The sequence below is a fragment of the Salmo trutta genome, chromosome 24, assembly GCF_901001165.1.
Source record: "Salmo trutta chromosome 24, fSalTru1.1, whole genome shotgun sequence".
NCBI classification, from domain to species: Eukaryota; Metazoa; Chordata; class Actinopteri; order Salmoniformes; family Salmonidae; genus Salmo; species Salmo trutta.
This window is the reverse complement of record NC_042980.1, coordinates 24277760-24303785: the sequence shown is the minus strand read 5'-3', so window position 1 is coordinate 24303785 and position 26026 is coordinate 24277760. Positions and strand designations below refer to the sequence as shown.

The 26026-nt window shown below is 42.1% G+C and overlaps 1 protein-coding gene across 6 annotated transcripts in view; it reads left to right on the top strand.

Annotated features, from left to right (window-relative positions):
- The window catches only part of LOC115160970 (unconventional myosin-Ib), a 144105-nt gene that overhangs the window by 77897 nt on the left and 40182 nt on the right, over positions 1–26026 (top strand). For all 6 annotated transcript variants that reach the window (XM_029711588.1, XM_029711590.1, XM_029711587.1 and 3 more), the window contains exons 5-10: positions 8108–8212; positions 10143–10189; positions 12779–12842; positions 18533–18631; positions 19227–19330; positions 25129–25276. In XM_029711588.1, coding sequence (XP_029567448.1) covers positions 8108–8212; positions 10143–10189; positions 12779–12842; positions 18533–18631; positions 19227–19330; positions 25129–25276 — 567 coding nt within the window. The remainder of the gene's footprint in view (positions 1–8107; positions 8213–10142; positions 10190–12778; positions 12843–18532; positions 18632–19226; positions 19331–25128; positions 25277–26026) is intronic.

The window sequence follows — 26026 nt, the reverse complement described above, 5'->3', positions numbered from 1 at the left end:
TGCAGAAAGAGAAGCGCTCCAACTTCTTAATCATAGCCTCAATTTTGTCCTGCAAATTGAATATAGTTGCGGAGAGTCCCTGTAATCCTAGACTCAGATCATTCAGGCGAGGAAAAAACATCACCCAGATAGCCAGTCGTGTGAGAAACTCGTCATCATGCAGGCGGTCAGACAAGTGAAAACTTTAAGCTCGTCTCGCAATTGAAAAAAATGTGTCAATACTTTGCCCCTTGATAACCAGCACACTTCTGTATGTTGTAAAAGCATTACATAGTCGCTGCCCATATCATTGCATAATAGAAAAATACCCCAGAGTTCTGGGTCCTTGCTTTAACAAAGTTAACCATTTCACTGTAGTGTCCAAAACGTATTTCAAGCTGTCAGGCATTCCCTTGGCAGCAAGAGCCTCTCGGTGGATGCTGCAGTGTACCCATGTGGCTTCGGGAGCAACTGCTTGCACGTGCGTTACCACTCTACTATGTCTCCCTGTCATGGCTTTGGTGCCGTCAGTACAGATACCAACACATCTTGACCACCAAAGTCCATTTGATGTCACAAAGCTGTCCAGTACTTTAAAAATATGCTATCCTGGTTTCCAGTGGTTTGCAGAAGAGGATGTCATTCCCCCCCCCCCCCATAAATGTAACGGACATGCACCAGGAGCTGTGCCAGGAGATGTTGACTCATCTAGCTGTAACGCATAGAATTCACTGGATTGTATGCGAAGCAGTAATTGTTTTAAAACATCTCCTGCCATGTCACTGATGCATTGTGAACCAGTGTTGTTGATGAAGACATGGTCTGTATAGTTTTTGGGGCCTTTTCACCCAGCATTGTCCCAGCCATATCCGCGGCAGTAGGAAGAATTAAGTCTTCCACAATAGTATGGGGCTTGCCTGTCCTAGCCACTTGGTAGCTCACCATATAAGACGCTTCTAGCCCCTTCTTATTAATGATATCTGTTGCTTTTATACATGTCTTACTATTCTAAAGTCGTTTTAATTCCTGCTCAAATTTTTCAAATTGCCATGTTTTGTTTCTGCACAAGAGTGAAGGTTTCATTGAGCTGCGAGATAGTACTTTTGCATATAACATACTGTGGCTGAGGAAAGGCACTGCTCCCAATATAAGTGAACCCCAAATCAATGTAGTTCTTATCATATATGCGCCTCTTCGATGGTCCAACAACCCTGTCTGTTCTGTGTTTTCCCGGGTAAGGGGGCAGTAGCTCTTCGGCTGCATCAGATTCACAACTGTCAGTGTCCATGCTAGCTGGGCTAACAACACATGTAGAATTACTGATGCTAGCAATGTATGTGCTCGTGGAAGCAGAACAACTTGTGTTGTCGACAGGTGTAGGTGTAGTACTGCTGGTAGTAGCAGTACTAGCAGTAGATCTGGTATGTGTTTCTATGGATGCGGGCCTTACTAAATGGACAGTTTGAAAATGTTGCTTACCCCAGTTTGGGAATACCTATAACATTCTGTTCTGTCTGTAGAACATACTAAGACTTGTAGCTGAGGGAAACTCAATGATGGGGGCATGAAGGCAGGCAGGCAGCAGTAGCCACAAGAACAGTAGGATATCAAATCAAATTTTAAAGAACAGTAGGATTTGGTCAGAGTTAGATAAACCTACCGCCTACCAGACCTGGGACTGGGATTTGTTTTGGGAAAGCCTAAGTCAGGTTTGTACTTGAAACGGCAGATGCAAGTTAAATGTGACCGACCGTCTCGATTCGGTCATTGTAGCAAAATTTGAAATGTATTTTTTTTTTTACATTGGATAAAAGTAGACACTCAGAGTTAGAAAATGGTATCATAAACTGCAGTTGAAGAACAATGGGAAAGTAATTCCGCTTTGAAAGTTGACCCCACTTTTGAGAAAATAGCACTTGAATGTTGCAGATGGATTGGAAAAAACTTGTAGTTTTGGCAAGTCGGTTAGTACATCTACTTTGTGCATGACAAGTAATTTTTCCAACAATTGTTAACAGACTGATTATTTCACTTTCATTGGGTCAGAAGTTTACATATACTAAGTTGACTGTGCCTTTAAACAGCTTGGAAAATTACAGAAAACGATGTCATGGCTTTAGAAGCTTCTGATAGGCTAATTGACATCATTTGAGTCAATTGGAGGTGTACCTTCAAACTCAGTGCCTCTTTGCTTGACATCATGGGAAAATCAATAGAAATCAGCCAAGACCTCAGAAAAAAGAATTGTAGACCTCCACAAGTCTGGGTGAATTACGAGCATGTTGTCAATCCAGTTGACTCTCCATTTGGTTCCCATTAAACTCTCTACAAGTGGCCTTCATCTCACTAAAGAAAAGACAGAACTACATAAATGTTATGTTTATACCAGCAGATATCCCACAGCCCTGAAACCGTTCTGTGGTTAACTGATGCTTTGATTACAAGGCCTTGGATTATCTGTCACTGCAAGGCCAATGTTAACATCCTAATTACTTTAATACAGAACATTAATGTTAGTCAAGTGGTGTCACATTGTTCAACATCATTAATTGGTCCCCTTAGCAATGACGCAGTGCTGGCCGAGGTCAGAGTTCACTAGTGTTTTTATTTAACTCCTTTTCTCCCTCAAATGCAAAACAAACAATTTTTGTCTAATGAAGTCGAGTGCAGCCATGTAACTTTCTACAATCTGCTGACATCAGTGTACAGGACATTACAACCACACCATTGGTTTTGGGGTCTTTCTTCCTCCTTTTGTCGGGGGGGGGGGGGTGTTCAACAGTAAATACTGGAATTTCTGTGCGCCAACCACTCATGGGTTTAAAGTCCCAATCCAGGAAATGAATCAGCCAGGGCAATGAGATGAGTTAGGATTTGGGGTAATCTCTCATCATTTTTTGTAGGTTTACAGGGGGTAGATGAGGCTGATGAAAATGGGTCTGGGTTTGGGGTGACTGGGGTCACAGTGTTACCCTAATGCTATTCAGTCCAATTCTTTACGGAGTCATCTTGTGAAGACGTAGTCTTTTACTTGTTAAGGCATTTTTCAGAGGAGGACTAATTTATTCATCATACTGCCTTGAGTGCAGTGCCTGACAGGAGTGTTTCAGTGCATTTGTTTCTGAGCATACTGAGCGTCATCAATTTAATACTTCTGCAAATCTGAACTCGCATACCTGACCTCAAACACACATTTCTGCAGATTTGAATGGTTGAAGAGTCCCACTAGCAAGTAGTTCCTGTTCAAACCAGCTGAATCTTTTGTCATTTGGAAAACATGTAACCATTATCTTTGTATGAAAGATTTGATATGTGTGAGAGAGTAAAAAGTAGTCACTAACTTTGTGTCAGACAATACCTTTATGATCTAGGGAGTGCCTCAACATTATGATGGTTAGAAGTGTTTCTAATTTGTAACTAATCTCCTTTTGATCTTACTTTGTTCCTTTTGAGATTGTAAAACATGATTATAGCGGACTGTTGGCTTACTCACTGTAAGGTTTGTTAACGATACTATCCTCTGTCGGGTATTCAACTCTTAATAACCTACAAGGCCCGGAGCCTGCTGGTTTTCTGTTCTACCTGACAATTAATTGCACAGACCTGGTGTCCAAGGTCTAAATCGGTCCCTGATTAGAGGGTAACAATGAATAAAGCAGTGGAACTGGCTCTGAGGTCCAGAGTTGAGTTTGAGGGCTCTATGTTGTTTAAATATTGTACGTAATTTCTAGGGTCCTTCAACTCTTGTGCTGATTTCCTGCTTTCCCCTTACCTGCTCTTTCCCCTTACCTGCTCTTTCCCCTTACCTGCTCTTTCCCCTTACCTGCTCTTTCCCCTTACCTGCTCTTTCCCCTTACCTGCTCTTTCCCCTTACCTGCTCTTTCCCCTTACCTGCTCTTTCCCCTTACCTGCTCTTTCCCCTTACCTGCTCTTTCCCCTTACCTGCTCTTTCCCCTTACCTGCTCTTTCCCCTTACCTGCTCTTTCCTAACAATCTTTTTCTAAGGGTTGTCAAAGGCCCTCTTAAGATTTCTTCTCTGCTTTTGTCTCTCGCTTTTTGCTTTCTGGGTCACAGTCAGCTGCAGACCGTCAGTCATCTCATCGGCCAGAGATGTACTGGAGTCTGGACTGAACATTACACTAATACTACAAACCATGTAACGTTTAGCATAATGCTTTCTGTCCTGAGAAGAGGCTGATTCGGGAGCATGTCATATTCATATCAATGCACATAAACTCATAAAGTTGCACAGATTCTAACCCCAGCTTTTAAAATGCTGGGTCTGGGTACATGTTGTTATACAGTACCAGTCAAAGGTTTGGACACACCTACTCATTCAAGGGTTTTTCATATTTTTTTTAACTATTTTCTACATTGTAGAATAATAGTGAAGACATCAAAACTATGAAATAACACAAATGGAATCATGTAAACTCAGGACCCTGTCTTTCAAAGATAAGTAATAATCCAAATAACTTCACAGATCTTCATTGTAAAGGGTTTAAACACTGTTTCCCATGCTTGTTCAATGACCCATAAACAATTATTGAACACGCACCTGTGGAACGGTCCTTAAGACACTAACAGCTTAGACGGTAGGCAATTAAGGTCACAGTTATGAAAACTTAGGACACTAAAGAGGCCTTTCTACTGACTCTGGAAAAACACCAAAAGAAAGATGCCCAGGGTCCCTGCTCATCTGTGTGAACGTGCCTTAGGCATGCTGCAAGGAGGCATGAGGACTGCAGATGTGGCCAGGGCAATAAATTGCAATGTCTGTACTGAGAGACATTACGGATATTGCAAGACAGCGCTACAGGTAGACAGGATGGACAGCTGATCATCCTCGCAGTGGCAGACCACGTGTAACACCTGCACAGGATTGGTACATCTGAACATCACACTAGCGGGACAGGTACAGGATGGCAACAACAACTGCCCGAGTTACACCAGGAACGCACAATCCCTCCATCAGTTCTCAGACTGTCCGCAATAGGCTGAGGCTGGACTGAGCACTTGTAGGCCTGTTGTAACGCAGGTCCTCACCAGACATCACTGGCAACAACGTCGCCTATGGGCACAAACCCACCGTTGCTGGACCAGACAGGACTGGCAAAAAGTGCTCTTCACTGACGAGTCGCGGTTTTGTCTCACTAGGGGTGACGGTCGGATTTGCGTTTATCGTCGGAGGAATGAGCGTTACACCGAAGCCTGTACTCTGGAGTGGGATCAATTTGGAGGTGGAGGGTCCGTCATGGTCTGGGGCAGTGTGTCACAGCATCATCGAACTGAGCTTGTCATTGCAGGCAATCTCAACACTGTGCGTTACAGGGAAGACATCCTCCTCCCTCATGTGGTACCCTTCCTGCAGGCTCATCCTGACATGACCCTCCAGCATGACAATGCCACAAGCCATACTGCTCGTTCTGTGCATGATTTTCTGCAAGATAGGAATGTCAGTGTTCTGCCATGGCCAGCGAAGAGCCCGGATCTCAATCCCATTGTCCACGTCTGGGACCTGTTGGATCGGAGGGTGAGGGCTAGGGCCATTCCCCCCAGAAATGTCCGAGAACTTGCAGGTGCCTTGGTGGAAGAGTGGGGTAACATCTCACAGCAAGAACTGGCAAATCTGTTGCGGTCCATGAGGAGGTGATGCTCTGTGGTACTTAATGCAGCTGGTGGCCACACCAGATACTGACTTTTACTTTTGATTTTGACTTCCCCCCCTTAATTATTCCACATGTCTGTGGAACTTGTTCAGTTCATGTCTGTTGTTGAATCTTATGTTCATACAAATGTTAACACCTGTTAAATTTGCTGAAAATAAATGAAGTTGACAGTGAGAGGATGTTTCCTTTTTTGCTGAGTTTATTAACCAAAAAGGTTTTAAACAAATAAATAAATTTCAGATTTTTCAAAGTAGCGACCCTTAGCCTTGATGACAGCTTTACCCACTCTTGGCATTCTCTCAACTAGCTTCATGAGGAATGCTTTTCCAACAGTCTTGAAGAAGTTCCCACATATGCTGAGCACTTGTTGGCTGCTTTTCCTACACTCTGCAGTCCAACGCATCCCAAACCATCTCAATTGGGTTGAGGTCAGGTGATTGTAGAGGCCAGGTAGTCTGATGCATCACCATCACTCTCCTTCTTGGTCAAATAGCCCTTACACAGCTTGGAGGGGTGTTTTGGGCTGGTGCTCTCATGCATGCTTCAGTGTTACTTGCCTAAAAGTTATTTAGCTCGTCTGGTAGTCTCGTGTCACTGGTCAGCTCGCGACTGTGCTTCCCTTTTGTAGTCCGTAATAGCTAAGCCCAGACACATCTGACAAACATCAGAGCCGGTGTAGTAGGATTCAATCTTAGTCCTGTATTGACGCTTTGCCTGTTTGATGGTTTGTCTGAGGGCGTAGTGGGATGTCTTATAATTGTCGGATTAGTGTCCCACTCCTTGAAAGTGGCAACTCTAGCCTTTAGCTCTGTGCAGATTTTGCCTGTAATCCATGGCTTCTGGTTGGGATATGTACGTACGGTCTCTATGGGGACGACGTCCTCAATGCTCTTATTGATGAAGCCAGGTGACTGAGGTTGTATACTCCTCAATGCCATTGGATGAATCCCGGAACTTATTCCAGTCTGTGCTAGTAGAACAGTCCTGTAACTTGGAATCCGCGTCATCGGACCACTTCCATTAAGAGCGAGTCACTGGTACTTCCTGCTTTAGTTTTTGCTTGTAAGCAGGAATCAGGAGAATAGAGTTATGGTTAGATTTGCCAAATGGAGGGCGAGGGAGAGCTTTGTATCCGTCTCTGTGTATGGAGTTAAGGTGATCTAGAATTTTTTTTCCCTCTGTTTTCGCATGTGACATGCTGGTAGAAATTAGGCAAAACTGATTTAAGTTTGCCTGCATTAAAGTCCCTGGCCACTAGGAGCGCTGCTTCTGGATGAGCATTTTCTTGTTTGCTTATGGCATACAGCTCGTTGAGTGCGGTCTTAGTGCCAGCATCAGTTTGTTAGGGTAAATAAACGGCTATGAAAAATATAGATGAGAACACTCTTGGTAGATAGTGTGGTCTATAGCTTATCATGAGGTACTCTACCTCAGGCGAGCAATACCTTGAGACTTCTTTAACATTAGACATCGCGCGCCAGCAGTTACTGACAAATAGACACACACACACGCCCCTTGTCTTACCAGACGTAGCTACTCTGTCCTGGCATTACACAGAAAAACCAGCCAGCTCTACATTATCCGTGTCGTTGTTCAGCCATGACTCAATGAAACATAGGATATTACAGTTTTTAATGTCCCGTTGGTAGGATAGTCTCGACCGTAGACCATCGAGTTTGTTTTCCTGTGATTGCACGTTGGCCAATAGATCTGATGATAATGGAGATTTACTGACTCGCCTATGAATCCTAACAAGGCATCCCAACCTTCTCCCTCGGTATCTCCGCAGGAGAAGGTTGCGAATGACAGGAATTGGACCTGTTCTCCGGAAAGAAGTATTTCCTTCGCGTCGGACTCATTAAATAAAAAATCTTCGTCCAGATCGAGGAGAGTAATCGCTGTTCTGAAGTTCTTTTCCATCATAAAGAGACGTTAGCAGCAACTTTATGTACATAATAAGTTACAAACAAAATAGCAGTTGCTTTGGAGCCCATAAAACGGCAGCCATCCTGTCTGGCCCCATTATTTATGCGGCTTCGGTAACTCTGGGTCTTCCTTCCTGTGGCGGTCCTCATTTCAGCCAGTTTCATCATAGCGCTTGATTGTTTTTGCGACTGCACTTGAAGAACCTTTCAAAGTTCTTGACATTTTTCGGATTGACTGACCTTTGTCTTAAAGTAATGTTGGGCTGTCGTTTATCTTTGCTTATTTGAGTCGTTCTTGACATAATATGGACTTGGTTGTTATGGAGTGTGTGAACAGTGGAGAGGGACCCCAGAGAGGGTACACACCCTGTCTCTATAGGGGCTGTTGGAGGGTGATGTAAGGGAGATTTTGGGGTGTGGAGGGATTGGCGTAATTGGCGACTTAAGAGGTTTGGGTGTGGAGGGGCTCTTGCCTCAGCCCTGTCTAGATGAGAATGACCTTTAACCCTGTCTTTCTGTCTGTTCCTGTTCCAGAGGCCAGTAAGCTGGTGATGTCATATGTGGCGGCGGTTTGTGGGAAGGGCCAGGAGGTGAACAAGGTGAAGGAGCAGCTGCTGCAGTCCAATCCTGTGCTGGAGGGTGAGTGTTCTAACCTGACCCACCTTTCGCTCTTTCCCATGCAAGTTCAGAATAGGAGGTGCTTATATATGCGAGTGGAAGTGGCTCCCATGCTTCAGGTTCAGAGTGGGATGGGGCTCAGCTAAGATGGCCGAGGCATCAGAGACATACCCACTTTAACACACAATCAGTTTTGCTTTTTTTCTCTAACCGGTCTCTTTTTCTCACACGCCAAGTCTCTCTTATTAACAGAGATATCCAAATAGCTTGAATGCTTTCACCAACAATTACAACCATTAGGCTAGCTGCCGCACATGTTGTAATGGTTGGCAAAAAGCATTCAAGCTATATGGATATCTCTGTTAAGAGAGGCTTGAAGTGTGTGAGAAAGAGACCCGTTGGGCCGGTAACCGAAAGGTTGCTGGTTTGAATACCAGAGCCGAGATGGTGAAAAATCTGTCTGTGCCTTTGAGCAAGGTACTTAACCCTAATCTGCTCCAGGGACGCCATGCTACTATGGCTTACCCTGTATGTGACAATACACTTTTTCATATTATTTTCTTTACATTCAATTCACTGTTCATTTGTGACCGGCCTCTGTACATTTAAAAAAACATCTGTTTTGGAGAGTACCGTATTTGTTTTCCTGACATGAATCATCAAACCACTCTTCATCCAATTACTACTAGACACAACATGCAACACTTTATAAAATCTCCCAACCCTATTTACATTTTTCACCAATCCTCAGTCCACTGCATTAGGAGAAAAAACCCTCCCTGTACCTCTGTGCTGGCACAGACAGCAGTGTTTTAATTGAGGGTCTGTAGATAGGAAATACTCATGAATGATGAAGCCAGCCTAGCGGTGCCCAGTACTTAGCTGCTGTACTACAGAGCCAGGCCCAGAACACACTCAGTAGGAGTATAGCAGCTACAGGCTGTAATGACCCCTAGGTACACAGAGAGGGAGCGGGGGGGACATGGACTCACAGTAGTTAGCAATGATTAACTTAATCAACACTCCTTAATTAGGTGGCTGATTTAAATACTTTACAACCCCACGGTGCTTTGTTGAACGACAAATGAACGGTGTTTAGTGGAAAATGTGGGATTTTGGAGAGAGGAAGAGAATACTAATAATGTACTTTTACTGCAGTTGGTGCTCCCACAAATGTCAGCCTGCTTAAAGGACTGTACTGAATGTGCAATTTTGTACTTTGTTCAGGGTCTTTTCTTGAATGGTGATATTGTGTTGAAATGTGTGTTGAGCTATGAAATACTGCAAACTTATAATTGGTCTCTGGTCATTTTCATAATTTTGTACTATGTGTAGTGCACAGTTCACACACTGAATCACTGACTTAAAGTTAGAGAGACTGCTATTTTGAGCCTTAAGCTTTGAAAGGCTCCAAGCTTTGTTTTAACCCGGACCCTCAATAACATAATGGAACTGATTAGGCGTCATCAGGTGCGGTAGGTAGCCTAGTGGTTAGAGCGTTGGACCAGTAACCAAAAGGTTGCTAGATCGAATCCCTGAGCTAACAAGATAAAAATGTCTTTCTGCCCCTGAACAAGGCAGTTAACCCACTGTTTCTAGGCCGTCGTTGTAAATAAGAGTTTGTTCTTAACTGACTTGCCTAGTTAAATAAAGATAAAATCAGACCGAAAGGCTTTGTGATAGTCTAGTTGTTGCATGATTGACAGATAAATGAATCAGCTTTTACAGGTTCGACAGACAGCGTTAAGTAGATTTCATGAAGAGAACACCAACCAAGCCATCAGTATGTATGTGTTAGTTAGTGCTTATGATTTAGCGGAGAAAGTGACGCTTGATGACTTTTCACATACTTGAAGTAATACAGACTTACAAACTATCAAAATGTATAATATACTGACATTGGTTGCCCTGTCTACCTGACTGATACTCATGTTTAAATGTTTATTTTCAGCTTTTGGGAATGCAAAAACTATGAGAAATGACAACTCATCCCGGTTTGTAAGTATCCTATTTTCTTTGTTGTCCTGACACTAACACTGAAGTCTGTGGGTGCTTTGATGGTCTGCTCCTCCAATAAGAATCTGTGTTTGATGGTCTGCTCCTCCAATAGGAATCAGTGTTTGATGGTCTCCTCCATTGAAGCTGTGTTTACTTTAGATTAAACACAGGTGGACCTTTGATCTAGAGTCACCACAGGCAAAGAAACCCTCACCCTTTTTTCTCTTTTATCTCTTTTTCTCTCCAATTTCTCTCATATCACTCTTTCTCCCCTAGTTCCTCCCTCATTTTCTCCCTGTATAGCTTGCAATTGGCTCTCTCTGCAGACCCTGCCTTAACACCAAGCCGTTACAGTTACAGCATAGAGGCAGCCCAGGATAGAAATGAAACCCAAGTCAGCGTAGCGTTTTTTTTGGCAGCCATCTCCAGATGTCTGCCGATGGCTCCTGCCAAGATCCCTTTAGTGTTTGGGAAACTGCTCTTTTCTCCAGAAACTCCACTGCCTCTGGTGTCATGTAATGTTTTCCTATAATGAGATGGCTCTTAAAGCACTAAATATATCCACTGATTCCACTCCCACATGGCACAAGCACCAGTACGGTGCTGCTTTGTACAGTTAAAGATTACATTACGTCACATCATGCAAAACAGCTTGTGTCGGCTGGTGTGGAGACCGTATTGACGGTACGGTCGTCAGCCAATGGGATGGTTAGGTTTACGGTAACTGTGACCTCTGACCTTTGGCCAATTGCCCCTGAGGAACTAACCTACTTGGAGGCCTACACTACCTCTCCTCCTATATGACTTATGCACAGTGAGCATTCTGGTGCAAACATGGCTCCTGCAGTACTGGAGCTTTAGGAAACTGACTGACGCTTTGACTAATGATGATATCAGCAGAGTGGTGATGCAACCACTATCTTACTCTGTTGAGGTTTTTTGTCTGGTAAACTAATCTAGGAAAGCATTATGTATTTTTATTTCTCATGCTTCCTCGCTGGCTGGCTATGTTTTCCAGTGGGGCCCATTGGCAGCCAGCAGCTGCCTGTTTTAGATTCCACTGTTTCTGATGTCACCACATTACTTCAGGCTTCACCAATCAGACTGGAAACGCACTGACTGACTGAACCATATCCCACCCTGTCTCGGGCTAACTACTCTTCACTTAATGCCTGTTTATTTATCTAACCTTTATTTAACCAGGCAGGTCAGTTAAAAACACATTCACAATGATGACCTAATATTTAGGGCACTGGTCAGGTCACGTTGTCAGGACAAAACCAAAACTCATGTACCATTTGTTATTTGAACTAATATCCCACGAGTCAGTTTAATCTGGTGCTCAAGTGCTCTGTGTACCATACTATTCAACCTCTGGCTTTCATAAAGTTGTACAACTCACTCACTCACCCACCAACCTCAGAGTGTAGCTACCTACCTGTCCCTAGCCTGTGCTCAGGTTTAGGATATGATAGTAGGGGAATTATTTCGGATTATGCCTGATCTGTTTATATTTAGGTAACTTTGATATAAACTGCTGGATGAGCACCTCCTGCTTGTTCCAGTGAATGCCATTTAGTTCTAACACATCTCCTCAGGACGAGGACAGATTGTTTGATCTGTTTCTTCCCCCTGCAGAGAGACTGGAGATGTTGAAACTGGCAGCGGCCATTGCCAGTTAAATGTTTTCTGTTTTGACCTTTATTTAACTAGGCAAGTCAGTTAAGAACAACTTCTTATTAACAATGACGGCCTATTATTTACGCCGGGCCAATTGTGCGCCGCCCTGTGGGACTCCCAATCACGGCCGGTTGTGATACAGCCTGGAATCGAACCAGGGTGTCTGCAGTGACGCCTCTAGCACTGAGATGCAGTGCCTTAGACCGCTGCGCCACTCAGGAGCCACTACGGCTTTTTTAAAAACTCAGTTATAAATAAAAGGAAGACTAATCAAATGGCTGCAAAGAAAGTGGGCCCAGTGTTCTTCTAACAAACATTGTAAACAGAACAGAAGGTGAGCGAAGCAAGGTGGTTTGTTTTATTCTCCTTTTCAAATGGGAGAAGAATAAAGTACTTTCCTTCTTCACTGTAGTCAATTACTTCACAGCATACCTATGTGTGATTGGCAGCTGACTTTATGAACACGTCCAGTGCCTGGAGACAAAATTACTTCTTCAAAATGAGTTAAACTCTTTTCTCCTTTCAGTGAGGTTTGCGGTGATCCCTGCCTGTGCTTGTGCAAGCTTCCTCCTGCACCTGGGAATGTGTTCAATGGCCATTTCAATTATTCATATTTACTCTTTGATTCCTAAACATAACTTAAATGCATCCAGGGCCTGTGTTGAGTTTGCTACAAAGCAACCTAACCTTGCCACCTTATTATAAGCCCTGGGCCCGACTCATCCTATTTGTCCTGTTTTATCTGTTTATCTCTTGTTTTGGCTGCCTGGAAAACCGCTTCATTGCTGAAAGAAAACATATATTTTTGCCTCAGAGACAAGCTAGTTGTTGTTATTTACCCAATAACATTTCTGATAAGTTAGTGTGGTGTCAGGACATTCTAATCACTGTATTCTCTCTTCTCTACAGGGGAAATACATGGACATTGAGTTTGACTTCAAGGGAGACCCTTTGGGTGGAGTTATTAGCAACTGTGAGTTATAAGGATGACACATACACACACACACACGTCATGCTTAAATAACCACATGCTAAGCTCTCCTACATCCCTCTAGCCCTCTCACATGTCACTGCTGTGAGCATGGTAGTGATAGTGTAGCCCTGACACAGTTAGCTCAATTAAACCCCCAGTCAGTCAGTCATTCCTCAATGGTAACGGTTTGTCTCACACCCTGGGCGAGGGACAGGATCTGGATGAGGGAGAGGGACAGGGAGTCGAGCAGTTCACCACATGCTGCCCCTGCACGCCCGGTCGGTCGGCTCACCAAAGAGAGGGAGATCAATATTGCACTGTTTGTTTTCAGTCAATGGAGGGTCAGTGACACACAGGAACTAGATGGGGGGAAAAAAACAACCTAAAAAAAACTGAACAGTTGCCAAACAGACACATGAAAAAATGTTGACTGCTTTCTGTCTGCAGTACCTCGTCTTGTCTCTATCTCTGACCCTCAACTGCTTTGTTATTGTTTTGTCCGTTCTCTTGTTCATATTGTTTTGTCTAGTCTGAAGAGATTCTGCCATGAGGTCAGGGGAAATAAAGAGTGGGTAGATCTGTCACAGATAGTCCTCTGTCCTTTCTGTCTGTTGGAGAGGAGAGCTCATGGAGACTGCCCAGTGCCTTCATAGGTTTATTATGGAGAGGGAGACTGACGGCCATGTGACTCCATGGTGCAATGGTATATAACAGGAAGAGGAGGATGGATGGAAGGTAGTGATGTGCAGCCGTGTTTAAGGTCATTTAAATAGTGTGTGGCTGAAGGGCAGGTTGAATAAAGAGAAACAATACCTTACACAATCCATCAATGTATAATTATTGGGCAATTTATATAGGCTACAATGAGTTTTTTCTTTCATTATTTTAGACTATCAGGTATTACTGCATAAGCCTAAACTTTAGCTTAACTGTACAGACGCCAAATAGCCTACACAGCCAATCACCAGATAATGCTTTTGGGAAGCAGAAAAAGTTCACGTCAATCCACTTAGGCAAAAAGGTAATTGCCGAAGTTTCATTCAATAAAACAATAGCTGAGTAAGGAGAGCTGAAAATAAAGAGGGAGGGCCAGAAAAGTAATGTTTGAAAATATTTGGTGAAATGGTAATAGAGGATGATAGCAGTGCAGGCTATGTTATGTGTGACAATTGAGGCTCTATACAAATTCGACAGTCACAAGACGTGACTTCAAATAGGCCTACGGCATATCAAGGGAACTGTAGCCTACTGTTTAGATGGGTTAAATGGAAAATGAAATCTGGACATTGACTAACCAGAATAACCTACTCCAAAGTCCTCTGATAATACTATGTTTAACAGTGAGAACGGCAGAATGGTGAACTTACTAAATTAAATGAGAGTTTGACTGTGTGATAATAGGTTGCTTCTTGTGTAAATATTTTCTGTCTGGATTTTAATGATTTGCGAATCGACATCCCTGTGTTTTGAGAGAAATGTCTGAGTTGGCTCGAGGTTTGAACAAGAAAACAATAACTGATTCGATAAATTGAATAAAGTGCTGCGCACAGCCTATATATGAAGGGCCAACATGTATCAACGTTCGCAGTGAATGCTTTTGTTTATACGCAAATTAATTGAATATCGCCAAATGCATCATTAAAATTATTGCGCATATTTAATGCAACCATTGCTGTTAATAGATCGCAAATACGTATACTACTGAGCTAAACGTTTGGAACATCCATAGCCTAAAAATGCATATCAAGTGCAAGTTAGCTGTTTAGCTCACATCTGAAGGCTGGGGGGCTAAGACGTCTTCTATTGCGGATCGCTAAAATATCCGAATGATTATGATCACACTTCCTCAATTAAAATATTTTTGCGACACTATACCAAAGATGGTTTGGTATGGTTCAGAAACTTGGGAACCAAGCTCGAGTTATCAGTGTAGCCTGTTGTCGCCTGGACTTGTTGAAATATCTTCATGCCTAGAAAAAAACCTCCAGGCTTCCATCATAACTGTCAATTTATAGGAAGAAATATATATATATATATATATATATATATATATATATATATATATATATATATAAAATAATAAAAATTACAGGGGGCAGTTTGGAAAAACTAATCCCGTCCAAATCGTTCTCTAGATTAACGGACATTCTGGGGTAATAAATACATAACCAGCGTTCTCTAGTAATGCTTGTCCTGTGTGAATAGTACTATAGCCTTAATAATAACTCCTGCAGCATTCCTGCAGCATGTCAACCTCCACTCTTCTGGGAAGGCTTTCCGCTAGATGTTGGAACATTGCGGGTACTTGCTTCCATTCAGCCACGAGAACATTAGTGATGTTGGCATGGCATTCCAATTCATCCCAAAGGTGTTCGATGGAGTTGAGGTCAGGGCTCTGTGCAGGTCAGTCAAGTTCTTCCACACTGATCTTGACAAAACATGTCTGTATTGACCTCTCTTTGTGCACTGGGGCATTGTCATGCTGAAACAGGAAAGGGCCTTCCCCAAACTGTTGTCACAAAGGTGGAAGCACAGAATCGTCCAGAATGTCATTGTATGCTGTAGCATTAAGGTTTCCCTTCACTGGAACTAAGGGGCTTAGCCAGAACTATGAAAAACAGCCCCAAACCATTATTCCTCCTCCACCAAACTTTACAGTTGGCACTGGATTCGGGCAGGTAGAGTTCTCCTGGCATCCGCCAAACCCAGATTCGTCCGTTGGACTACCTGATGGGGAAGCATGATTCATCACTCCAGAGAAGGCGTTTCCACTGCTCCATAATCCAATGGCGGCACGCTTTACACCACTCCAGTTTACGCTTGGCATTGCGCATGGTGATCTTAGGCTTGTGTGTGGCTGCTTGGCCATGGAAACCCATTTGATGAAGCTCACAACGAACATTTATTGTGCTGACATTGCTTCCAGAGGCAGTTTGGAACGCGATAGCGAGTGTTGCAACTGAGGACAGACTATTTTTACACGCTTCAGTACTCGGCGGTCCCGTTCTGTGAGCTTGTGTGGCCTACCACTTTAGGGCTGAGCTGTTGTTGCTCCTAGATGTTTCCCCTTCACAATAACAGCACTTACAGTTGACCAGGGCAGAAATTTGACGAACTGACTTGTTGGAAAGTAGGCTTCTTATGACTGTGCCACGTTGAAAGTCACTGAGCTCTTCAGTACGTGCCATTCTACTGCTACGGTTTGTCTTTAGAGATTGCATGTTTCCGTGCTCGATTTTATAAACTTGTCAGCAACGGGTGGTGCTGAAATAGCAGAATCCACTAATTTGAAGGGGTGTCCACATCATTTTGGGGATGTACTGTATCTAAATGATGAACTGTATCTTTGACTGTAGCCTATAGCGCATTTTCTATATTTGCAGGTTAGGGTTGGGTGCGGGTCTCAAATGTTCACTTTACCACATATAGTCGGGCGGTTGCGGATGGGTTATAATCAATTGCGAGCAGGTGTGGGTGAACAAACAGCTGACCTGCGCACCACTAATGGAAGAATAGGCCTCTCATGCCTGAGGGCTTCCCTCAGAAGTCACTAGCTATCAATTCCTCTGTTCCTTTATGTCGCTGCTGCAGCACAGTCAGCCAACACCTCATTATGGCCCTCTCTCCATCTCCATCTCTCTCCATGCCCAGAGATTTTCTTTAACTGGGGATTAAAGAGGAACACCTCTAGGGGAGTGGTTCACAAACCTCTCCTCGGCACCCCCTGACGTTTCACCATTTTTTTGTAGCGCTCAACTAGCTCACCTGATTCACCTAGTCAAGGGCTTGATAATTAGTTGTCAATTCGAATCAGGATGTGCTAGCACTGGAATAGATCAAATACATGGAATGGTTGTGGGTCCCCAGGTGAGGTTCGAGAACCACTGCTCTAGGGCATGGTGGAGCAGCTAGGGTTAGGCCACAGTCGAAGGGTTTAGGACACTACAGCCCATGCTCACTAGTTTTGTATGGAATAATGTGTCAAACTATGTGTAGAATTTTGTCTGCTTTGATAATCTGATAATTGTTACTGTATGTGATGGTGTCTTGTTCATTACCCATTGTGTATAAGAAGGTAACGTTCAATTGACTTAGATAATGGTAACATGCTAGGAAGAAGATATCAATACCCAGGCGCACAATCCTTTGGTGCTTGTTAAATCCTAGTCTAAACGACAAGACAGGATATGGACTTCCGTTCTTACTTTTCAGTATATAGCGTGTCTGACATTTCTCCTTTAATGTATGTTTTTCAATCTAGGAACCATTTCCTGGATGCAGCCTGCTTGCTGCATATAGCTAAATAGCATTCAACATTTTACAAATGCTTTACAGCAGGCATGAAAAAGCCTTAGTAGTAAAAAGCAATAACAGAGCTGAACTCTTCTAGTGTACAAAAGGTTAAAGGTCATGACAGAGAGAAGAGCCCCTTGGGGGGTAGACTGAATGTTCAGAACATTCTTGAGCCACATTTCCTGTTCCTGCAACTTATTTTCTGTTGGAACTCACTGTTGAGAGTTTGTCTGGTCAAGAGGATGCTTGCATGCAGTTACATGTGAATCTCAGAGTAGAGTACAGGCTAAGGGAGCCACAATGGGAGACAGTGACATTGTTTATGACAGAGAAAAAGCCAGAGAATAGTCTCACATTGCAAGTCTAGAATTTTATGTACTCTGTATTAGAAAAGAGAAGGGTGAGAATCCATGCTGTCACGCTCCATTTTGATTACATTTCAGAGGCAGTGCATCACTCTGAGCTGCTCGTTTGTCGCGCTCTAAAGAGATGCTACATTATTGATGAGCTGACAGACACGTGTTTAAAAACTCAGAGAATCACTTAGTGATGAACACACACACACACACACAGTGACTACCATGTGGTGGTGAAGCATGGCTGGCAGTCTATTGACTACCCGTTTCTCTGTCGTGGGCCAGTGGAATTAAGTGCTGTGCCAGAGAAAGTGTAAATGCATTATGAAGTGGTCCCTGACTCTCCAAGCGGTTAATGCCCCCACTGAGAGGATAACTCAGCTGACCGGGTAGCTAGCAACTCCAACTCAGGTCCCTGGGCTCTATATTCAACAGAACAGAATTGAGCCAGGCATAGAGAAGAACTTATCTTACTTTCCTGAACAACTTATAGTAAATAGAGCTATGTGAACCACTTAAACCATTGAAATGTAATATGTAACAGAGTACATCCTTTTCAGTCTAGGTGTTGTAGTTGATCAGTAGTTAAGGAGAAGGAGCTGACTTGACTTTTGATCCCTTCATATGGTTTCCTCCTTTGAGTCTTCCTGTGCCTGCCGGCTCGGAGGCTCTACTTCTACACAATGAACAATGAGACGCCTACATAACCGTGGCTCTGTCACCTTGGAAACACTAATATTTGGCTATAACAGGGAGATCAGAGCTCTACGGATGGGGTCTGGACACTGACCATGTGTAGACTTAAAAGATCAGTCGTGTTCTTAGCTCATTAAATTAAATCTTATTTTACAGTATATGTCCTGCCTTACCTCTACCATGTGTGGTAAACTCATGGTAGAGTAATAATAATACCTTGTTAAATCTCGGTTTCCTTTTCCTACCTTACCAATTGTTGAATTGTTCTAGCAGATAATTCAGTATATAATGCCTGTTTTTAACATCCATGTCTTAATTATGTCCTTTATGTATTGTTATACTCAGATCTACTGGAGAAGTCCAGGGTTTGCAAGCAGCCGAGAGGAGAGAGAAACTTCCACATCTTCTACCAGCTTCTTTCTGGAGCCTCGGATGACACCCTGAGTGAGTTATACACACACACAGTTATCGGTAATACCTTCATGACAATATTATTAACATGTCATGAAGCTTCATTATGAGTCATACCATCTCAGAAACGGTCACAAATGTTTATAAGGTATGTCATGACAGAGTTATTACACATGGCGTCAAATAAAATGTCACTGAGTTATCTAACCACAAAAATGTCATAGTTATTCTAAAGAAACACGTGACTAATACTTAAACATGAGCCTGTGTTTAACTACAGAGAACAAAGACTATGAAACCAGTGTGGTTCATTTGTTCTCAGCTGGAGCTCAGCCACTGTTTGGCAGTCTTGATGAAGGAGAACAATATAATGGTCTTTGATTCAATGGTGGACAAACATCAAAAGACTTGATTTATCTGCACTTAATGTAACCTGTAATCCAATACAAAATACTGTGACTTCCCTTGATACCTGATACAAGCCTTTAAAGGGCCATTTGAAACTGCTGCTCGTGTGTGTGTGTGTGTGTGTGTGTGTGTGTGTGTGAACTGCTGCTCTAAAGTGTATAGCACTTTAGTCAATATGGACCATGCTAAAGCCATGTGTGTTTGTCTTTCTGGCACACAGTGAAGCTGAAGTTGGACAGAGATTTCAGTAAATACAACTACCTGAGTCTGGATTCAGCCAACGTCAATGGGCTGGATGATGCAGCAAGCTTCAGGACCGTTAGGGTGAGACACACGTTTTACTTGGCGTTTTACAAGCGTGCCAGCAAATTCCTTTTACCTGATCACTTTAGTTGTTGGTTCACAATTAGCTTTTTTTTTATCATCATGATTTATTCAAACAGTAATGTGCAATTGACCAAAAATCAACTAACTTTCTGAAGAGGCAACAATGGCACGGGAATGCCCCTGTCTGTGTGTGTAAGGGCTCGACCTACAGGGGAGGTTTTAGAAACCCTCCGGGCCAGTCGATCATCCCCATCAGTTAATTCCCGATTCCCGAAGCTGTTCATTCATTATGTCGATTATCTATCACACGCTCGACACATAGTCACGTAATGCCCACATTATTCTGACATGTAATGTAAAAATGTGAATGTCAATGCATAATGCCATTGTGTAGGCCTATAAAAAAGTGATTTTCTTAATATTAATATATACTTTTTTTTCAAGTATTTTGGGGGAATTTTTTCTATGGGCTATTACAACAATTCAATGTAAAATGTACAGTACCAGTCAAGTTTGTACACCTACTCATTCAAGGGTTTTTATTTATTTTTACTATTTTCTACATTGTAGAATAATAGTGAAGACATCACAACAATGAAATAACACATATGGAATCATGTAGTAACCAAAAAAGTGTTAAACAAATCAAAATATATTTTATATTTGAGAGTCTTCAAAGTAGCCACCCTTTGTCTTGATGACAGCTTTGCACACTCTTGGCATTCAATCAACCAGCTTCACCTGGAATGCTTTTCCAACAGTCTTGAAGGAGTTCCCACATATGCTGAGCACTTGTTGGCTGCTTTTCCTTCACTCTGTGGTCCAACTCATCCCAAACCATCTCAATTGGGTTGAGGTCTGGTGATTGTGGAGTCCAGGTCATCTGATGTGCACTCCATCACTCTCCTCCTTGGTCACATAGCACTTACACAGCCTGGAGGTGTTGGGTCATTGTCCTGTTGAAAAACAAATGATAGTCCCACTAAGCGCAAACCAGATGGGATGGCGTATCACTGCAGAATGCTGTGGTAGCCATGCTGGTGAAGTGTGCCTTGAATTCTAAATAAATCACAGACAGTGTCACCAGCAAAGCACCATCACACCATCTCCCCCATGCTTCACGGTGGGAACCACACATATGTGTAGATCATCCATTGAAGTACTCTGTGTCTCACAAATACATGGCGGTTGGAACCAAAAATGGCAAATTTTGGACAGATTTCCACTGGTCTAATGTCCATTGCTCGTGTTTCTTGGCCCAAGAAGTCTCATCTTCTTATTGGTGTCGTTTTAGTAGTGATTGCTTTGCAGCAATTCGACCATGAAGGCCTGATTCACGCAGTCTCCTCTGAACAGTTGATGTTGAGATGTGTCTGTTACTTGAACTCTGAAGCATTTATTTGGGCTGCAATCTGAGGTGCAGTTAACTCTAATGAACTTTGCGACTGCATTTGAAGAAACGTTCAAAGTTTTCCATATTGACTGACCTGCATGTCTCAAAGTAATGATGGACTGTCGTTTCTCTTTGCTTATTTGAGCTGTTCTTGCCATAATATGGACTTGGTATTTTACAAAATAGGGTTTTCTTCTGTATACCACCCTTACCTTGTCACAACACAACTGATTGGCTCAAATGCATTAAGAAGGAAAGAAATTCCACAAAGTAACTTTTAACAAGGCACACCTGTTAATTGAAATGCATTCCAGGTGGCTACCTAATGAAGCTGGTTGAAAGAATGCAAAGAGTGTGCAAAGCTGTCATTAAGGCAAAGGGTGGCAACTTTGAAGAATTTGTTTAACCTCTATGGGCTAGTTGGGACGCTTGCGTCCCACCTACTCAACAGCCAGTGGAATCCCGTGGCGCGTTATTCAAATACCTTAGAAATGCTATTACTTCAATTTCTCAAACATATTACTATTTTACAGCATTTTAAAGACAAGACTCTCGTTAATCTAACCACACTGTCCGATTTCAAAAAGGCTTTACAACGAAAGCAAAACATTAGATTATGTCAGCAGAGTACCCAGCCAGAAATAATCAGACACCCATTTTTCAAGCTAGCATATAATGTCACATAAACCCAAACCACAGCTAAATGCAGCACTAACCTTTGATGATCTTCATCAGATGACAATCTTAGGACATTATGTTATACAATACATGCATGTTTTGTTCAATCAAGTTCATATTTATATCAAAAACCAGCTTTTTACATTAGCATGTGACTAGCATGTGACTAGCATTCCCACCGAACACTTCCGGTGAATTTACTAAATTACTCACGATAAACGTTCACAAAAAACATAACAATTATTTAAAGAATTATAGATACAGAACTCCTTTATGCACTCGCTATGTCCGATTTTAAAATAGCTTTTCGGTGAAAGCACATTTTGCAATATTCTAAGTAGATAGCCCAGCCATCACAGGCTAGCTATTTTGACACCAACCAAGTGTGGTACTCACCAAACTCTGATTTACTATTAGAAAAGTTTGATTACCTTTGGTGTTCTTCGTCAGAATGCACTCCCAGGACTTCTACTTCAATAACAAATGTTGGTTTGGTCCCAAATAATCCATAGTTATATCCAAATAGCGGCGTTTTGTTCGTGCGTTCAAGACACTATCCAAAGGGTAAATAAGGGTCACGCGCCCGACGCGTTTCGTGACAAAAAAATTCTAAATATTCCATTACTGTACTTCGAAGCATGTCAACCGCTGTTTAAAATCAATTTTTATGCCATTTTTCTCGTAAAAAAGCGATAATATTCCGACCGGGAGTGGTGGTTTTCGTTCAAAGATAAAGTAAACATGGAGTCGACTCGGGCACGCGCGCCCCGGCCCATTGTCCTCAGATCGACCACTATCAAAATGCGCTAATGTTTTTCAGCCATGGGCTGCAAAGCCACGATTCAGCTTTCTGGCGCCTTCTGAGAGCCTATGGGAGCGTTAGAAAATGTCACGTCATGCCAGAGATCCCCTGTTTTTGTTAGAGATGATCAATAAGGCCATGAAATGGTCAGAGAGAGCGCTTTCTGTTTGGAATCTTCTCAGGTTTTGGCCTGCCAAATGAGTTCTGTTATACACAGACACCATTCAAACAGTTTAAGAAACTTTAGGGTGTTTTCTATCCAATTATATGCATATTCTAGTTACTGGGCAGGAGTAGTAACCAGATTAAATCGGGTACGTTTTTTATCCGGCCGTGCAAATACTGCCCCCTAGCCCCAACAGGTTAACTTCTATGGATGTCCCACCGTAGTCAACAGCCAGTGGAATCGCGTGGCGCGAAATACAAATACCTCAAAAATGCTTTAACTTCAATTTCTCAAACATATGACTATTTTACACCATTTTAAAGACTCTCGTTAGTCTAACCACATTGTCCGATTTCAAAAAGGCTTTACAGCGACAGCAAAACATTAGATTATGTCAGGAGAGTACCCTGCCAAAAATAATCCCACAGCCATTTTCAAAGCAAGCATATATGTCACAAAAACCAAAACCACAGCTAAATGCAGCACTAACCTTTGATGATCTTCATCAGATGACACTCCTAGGACATTATGTTATACAATACATGCATGTTTTGTTCAATCAAGTTCATATTTATATCAAAAAACTGCTTTTTACATTAGCATGTTTTGTTCAGAACTAGCATACCAACCGAACACTTCTGGTGAATTTACTAAATTACTCATGATAAACGTTGACAAAATACATAACAATTATTTTAAGAATTATAGATACAGAACTCCTTTATGCAATCGCTATGTCCGATTTTAAAATAGCTTTTCGGCGAAAGCACATTGCAATATTCTGAGAACATAGCTCGGCCATCACAGGCTAGCTAATTTGACACCCACCAAGTTTGGGGCTCACTAAACTCAGAAATACAATTAGAAAAATTGGATTACCTTTGCTGTTCTTCGTCAGAATGCACTCCCAGGTCTTCTACTTCAACACCAAATGTTGTTTTGGTTCCAAATAATCCATAGTTATATCCAAATACCTCCGTTTTGTTCGTGCGTTCAGGTCACTATCCGAAGGGTAATGTGCGAGCGCATTTCGTGACAAAGAATCTCAAATATTCCATTACCGTACTTAGAAGCATGTCAAACGCTGTTTAAAATCAATTTGTATGCTATTTTTCTCGTAAAATAGCAATAATATTCCAACCGGGCAACATTGTATTCATTCAAAGGCTGAAAGAAAAAAAGTCTCGTGACAGCGCATCTCAGTCTCACTGTCCCCAGGCTGACCACTCACAAACAGAGCTGCTGTACTTTGCCCAGAGACAGCAGACACCCCATTTCAGTTTCTGGCGGCTTTAGAGAGCCAATGGAAGCCTTAGAAAGTGTCACGTTACAGCACAGATGCTGTATTTTTGATAGAGATGCAACAAAGGACAACAAATTGTCAGACAGGGCACTTCCTGTATGGAATCTTCTCAGGTTCTGGCCTACCATATGAGTTCTGTTATACTCACAGACACCATTCAAACAGTTTTAGAAACTTTTGTGTTTTCTATCCAAATCTACTAATTATATGCATATTCTCGTTTCTGGGCAAGAGTACTGCCCCCTAGCCCCAACAGGTTAACACTTTTTTGGTTACTACATGATTCCGTATGTTATTTCATAGTTTTGATGTCTTCACTATTATTCTACATTTCTACATGTAGAAACTAGTAAAAAAAAATTTAAAAAACCTTGTATGAGTAGGTGTGTTAACTTTTGACTGGTACTTTAGGTCCTTAAATTACAATTAAGTGTTTGAGAAAGTTACTAAATTTGTCTAGCCAATATCTGTATAAATCTTGTGATTTTGAGTGAAAAAATGGGGGAGTGGTTTTGAACAAATCTTTCCCGGGAGGGGGCACATTCAGTATTCAATAAGGTCCGTAGGGCCACACTGAAATGTTATTTCTTTGCTGTCAAAATTTGCTCTATCCATCGATTTTGGAATTTTCTATGCTCCCATACTGTCCAGTGATTATTAGCGAGCTGGACAGGCAAGATACTGTATGAATATATGTCCGTTATCATTTCTACACAGTTTCGATTTGTTTTTAGTGATTTGAAAAGGATTCTTCGGGATTTTGGAATGAGGCCCTTTATCTACTTCCCTAGCAGATACCCATAGATTTCCAGTCATTACGCTAATGCTAGTTACAGTAGCAACTGCGCTAGCACTAGTTAACAACTCCCTTCAAACTGCACAAAGAGACATAAAATAGTGCAACATTTTTTTTTATTGCAGATATCAAAGTGCCAGGTGTTATTTTCTGTGAAATTTTCTAGAGCAAGGGTGTCAAACATACAGCGGTCCAATACGGCAACAAACTCACTATACTTTAAAGGGATACTTAGGGATTTTGGCAATTAGGCCCTTTATCTACTTCCCCAGAGTCAGATGAACTCATGGATACAATTAAATATTTTCTTTGCTGTTACAGTAAATGTATCTAAATCAATGTAAGAACACAAGGGCATGCTAATTTAAAAGATGGCTAGTCATTATTAGCCTGATTCTGTATGGAATGCAGGCACATTATGGGACACAGGCCAGGCCATTATCAATTATTCAAAAAATATATACAAATATTGGTGTGACCAAATTGTGCTTGTGCAACCAACTGAAAAAGTCGGTGGTAAAAGTTAGTGTAGAACCCTGCAAATAACTACTCATTAACAGATCAAGATTAGTTATTCTGCACCTTTCGTTGCTCTAACTGATCCTCTCAAACATGCTGAATGTCTGATTGGCTCTCTCTCCCCCTGTGCCATCCCAGAATGCCATGCAGATTGTGGGCTTCATGGAGGCTGAGGTGCAGTCGGTTCTGGAGCTGGTGGCTGCCGTCCTCAAACTGGGGAACATTGAGTTCAAACCAGAGTCCAGAATCAACGGATTTGACGAGAGCAGGGTCAAGGACAAGAATGGTGAGACCATAGTCGGACTGGACAACCAGCAGCTTTACTGTGGGACAGAATTTCCTGTTACAGTACACATGGACACACATCTCACTTTTTTAAGTAACTTTTGTGCCCACTTGTGGATGCCTGCATTTCCCTTGCATCTTGAAAATGTAAAAATCCTATATTGTGGCTATAGAAAATATTGTTTTGGTTATTCATTTTCTTGTCAATTGAAGGATGGATAAGCACACTATAATTTATCGGTTAGATTATCACCACTGACCAATAGTCAGTCCCTCCACCACAAGCCATGGCTTTAAGTTCTATCAACAGCAGCCTGTATGTTTGTTCTTGTACTGCCCCCTACTGGTTAATGATTAATTCATATCATGACTTACTAACAACAGTATGCTATATTTTATGATTGTAAGTACAATAGGCCTATTGATAACAGCTATCCCCTATTAAGCAAACATAATATTTAGCATGTCTTAGTAACCCAGCCATGGCACAACTTTGCTTTCTTTCTTTGCGAACACAACTTTTCTACATGTCACACTAAAGTGGAACTCCACATGGTCTGTGGTGTGAATCATAAAATCCACACATCTTCTTTTTAAAATTACACCAGCTTATTAATGGCATTTCCCCTTGTGACCATTTGACAGCTGTATGGACTGTCACAGTACACAAATCAATGAGTCAACAACACCACTCTTACAGAAGACCATTTACTGAGACAATTGACATGTAAATACCTAAGGACATTAAGGC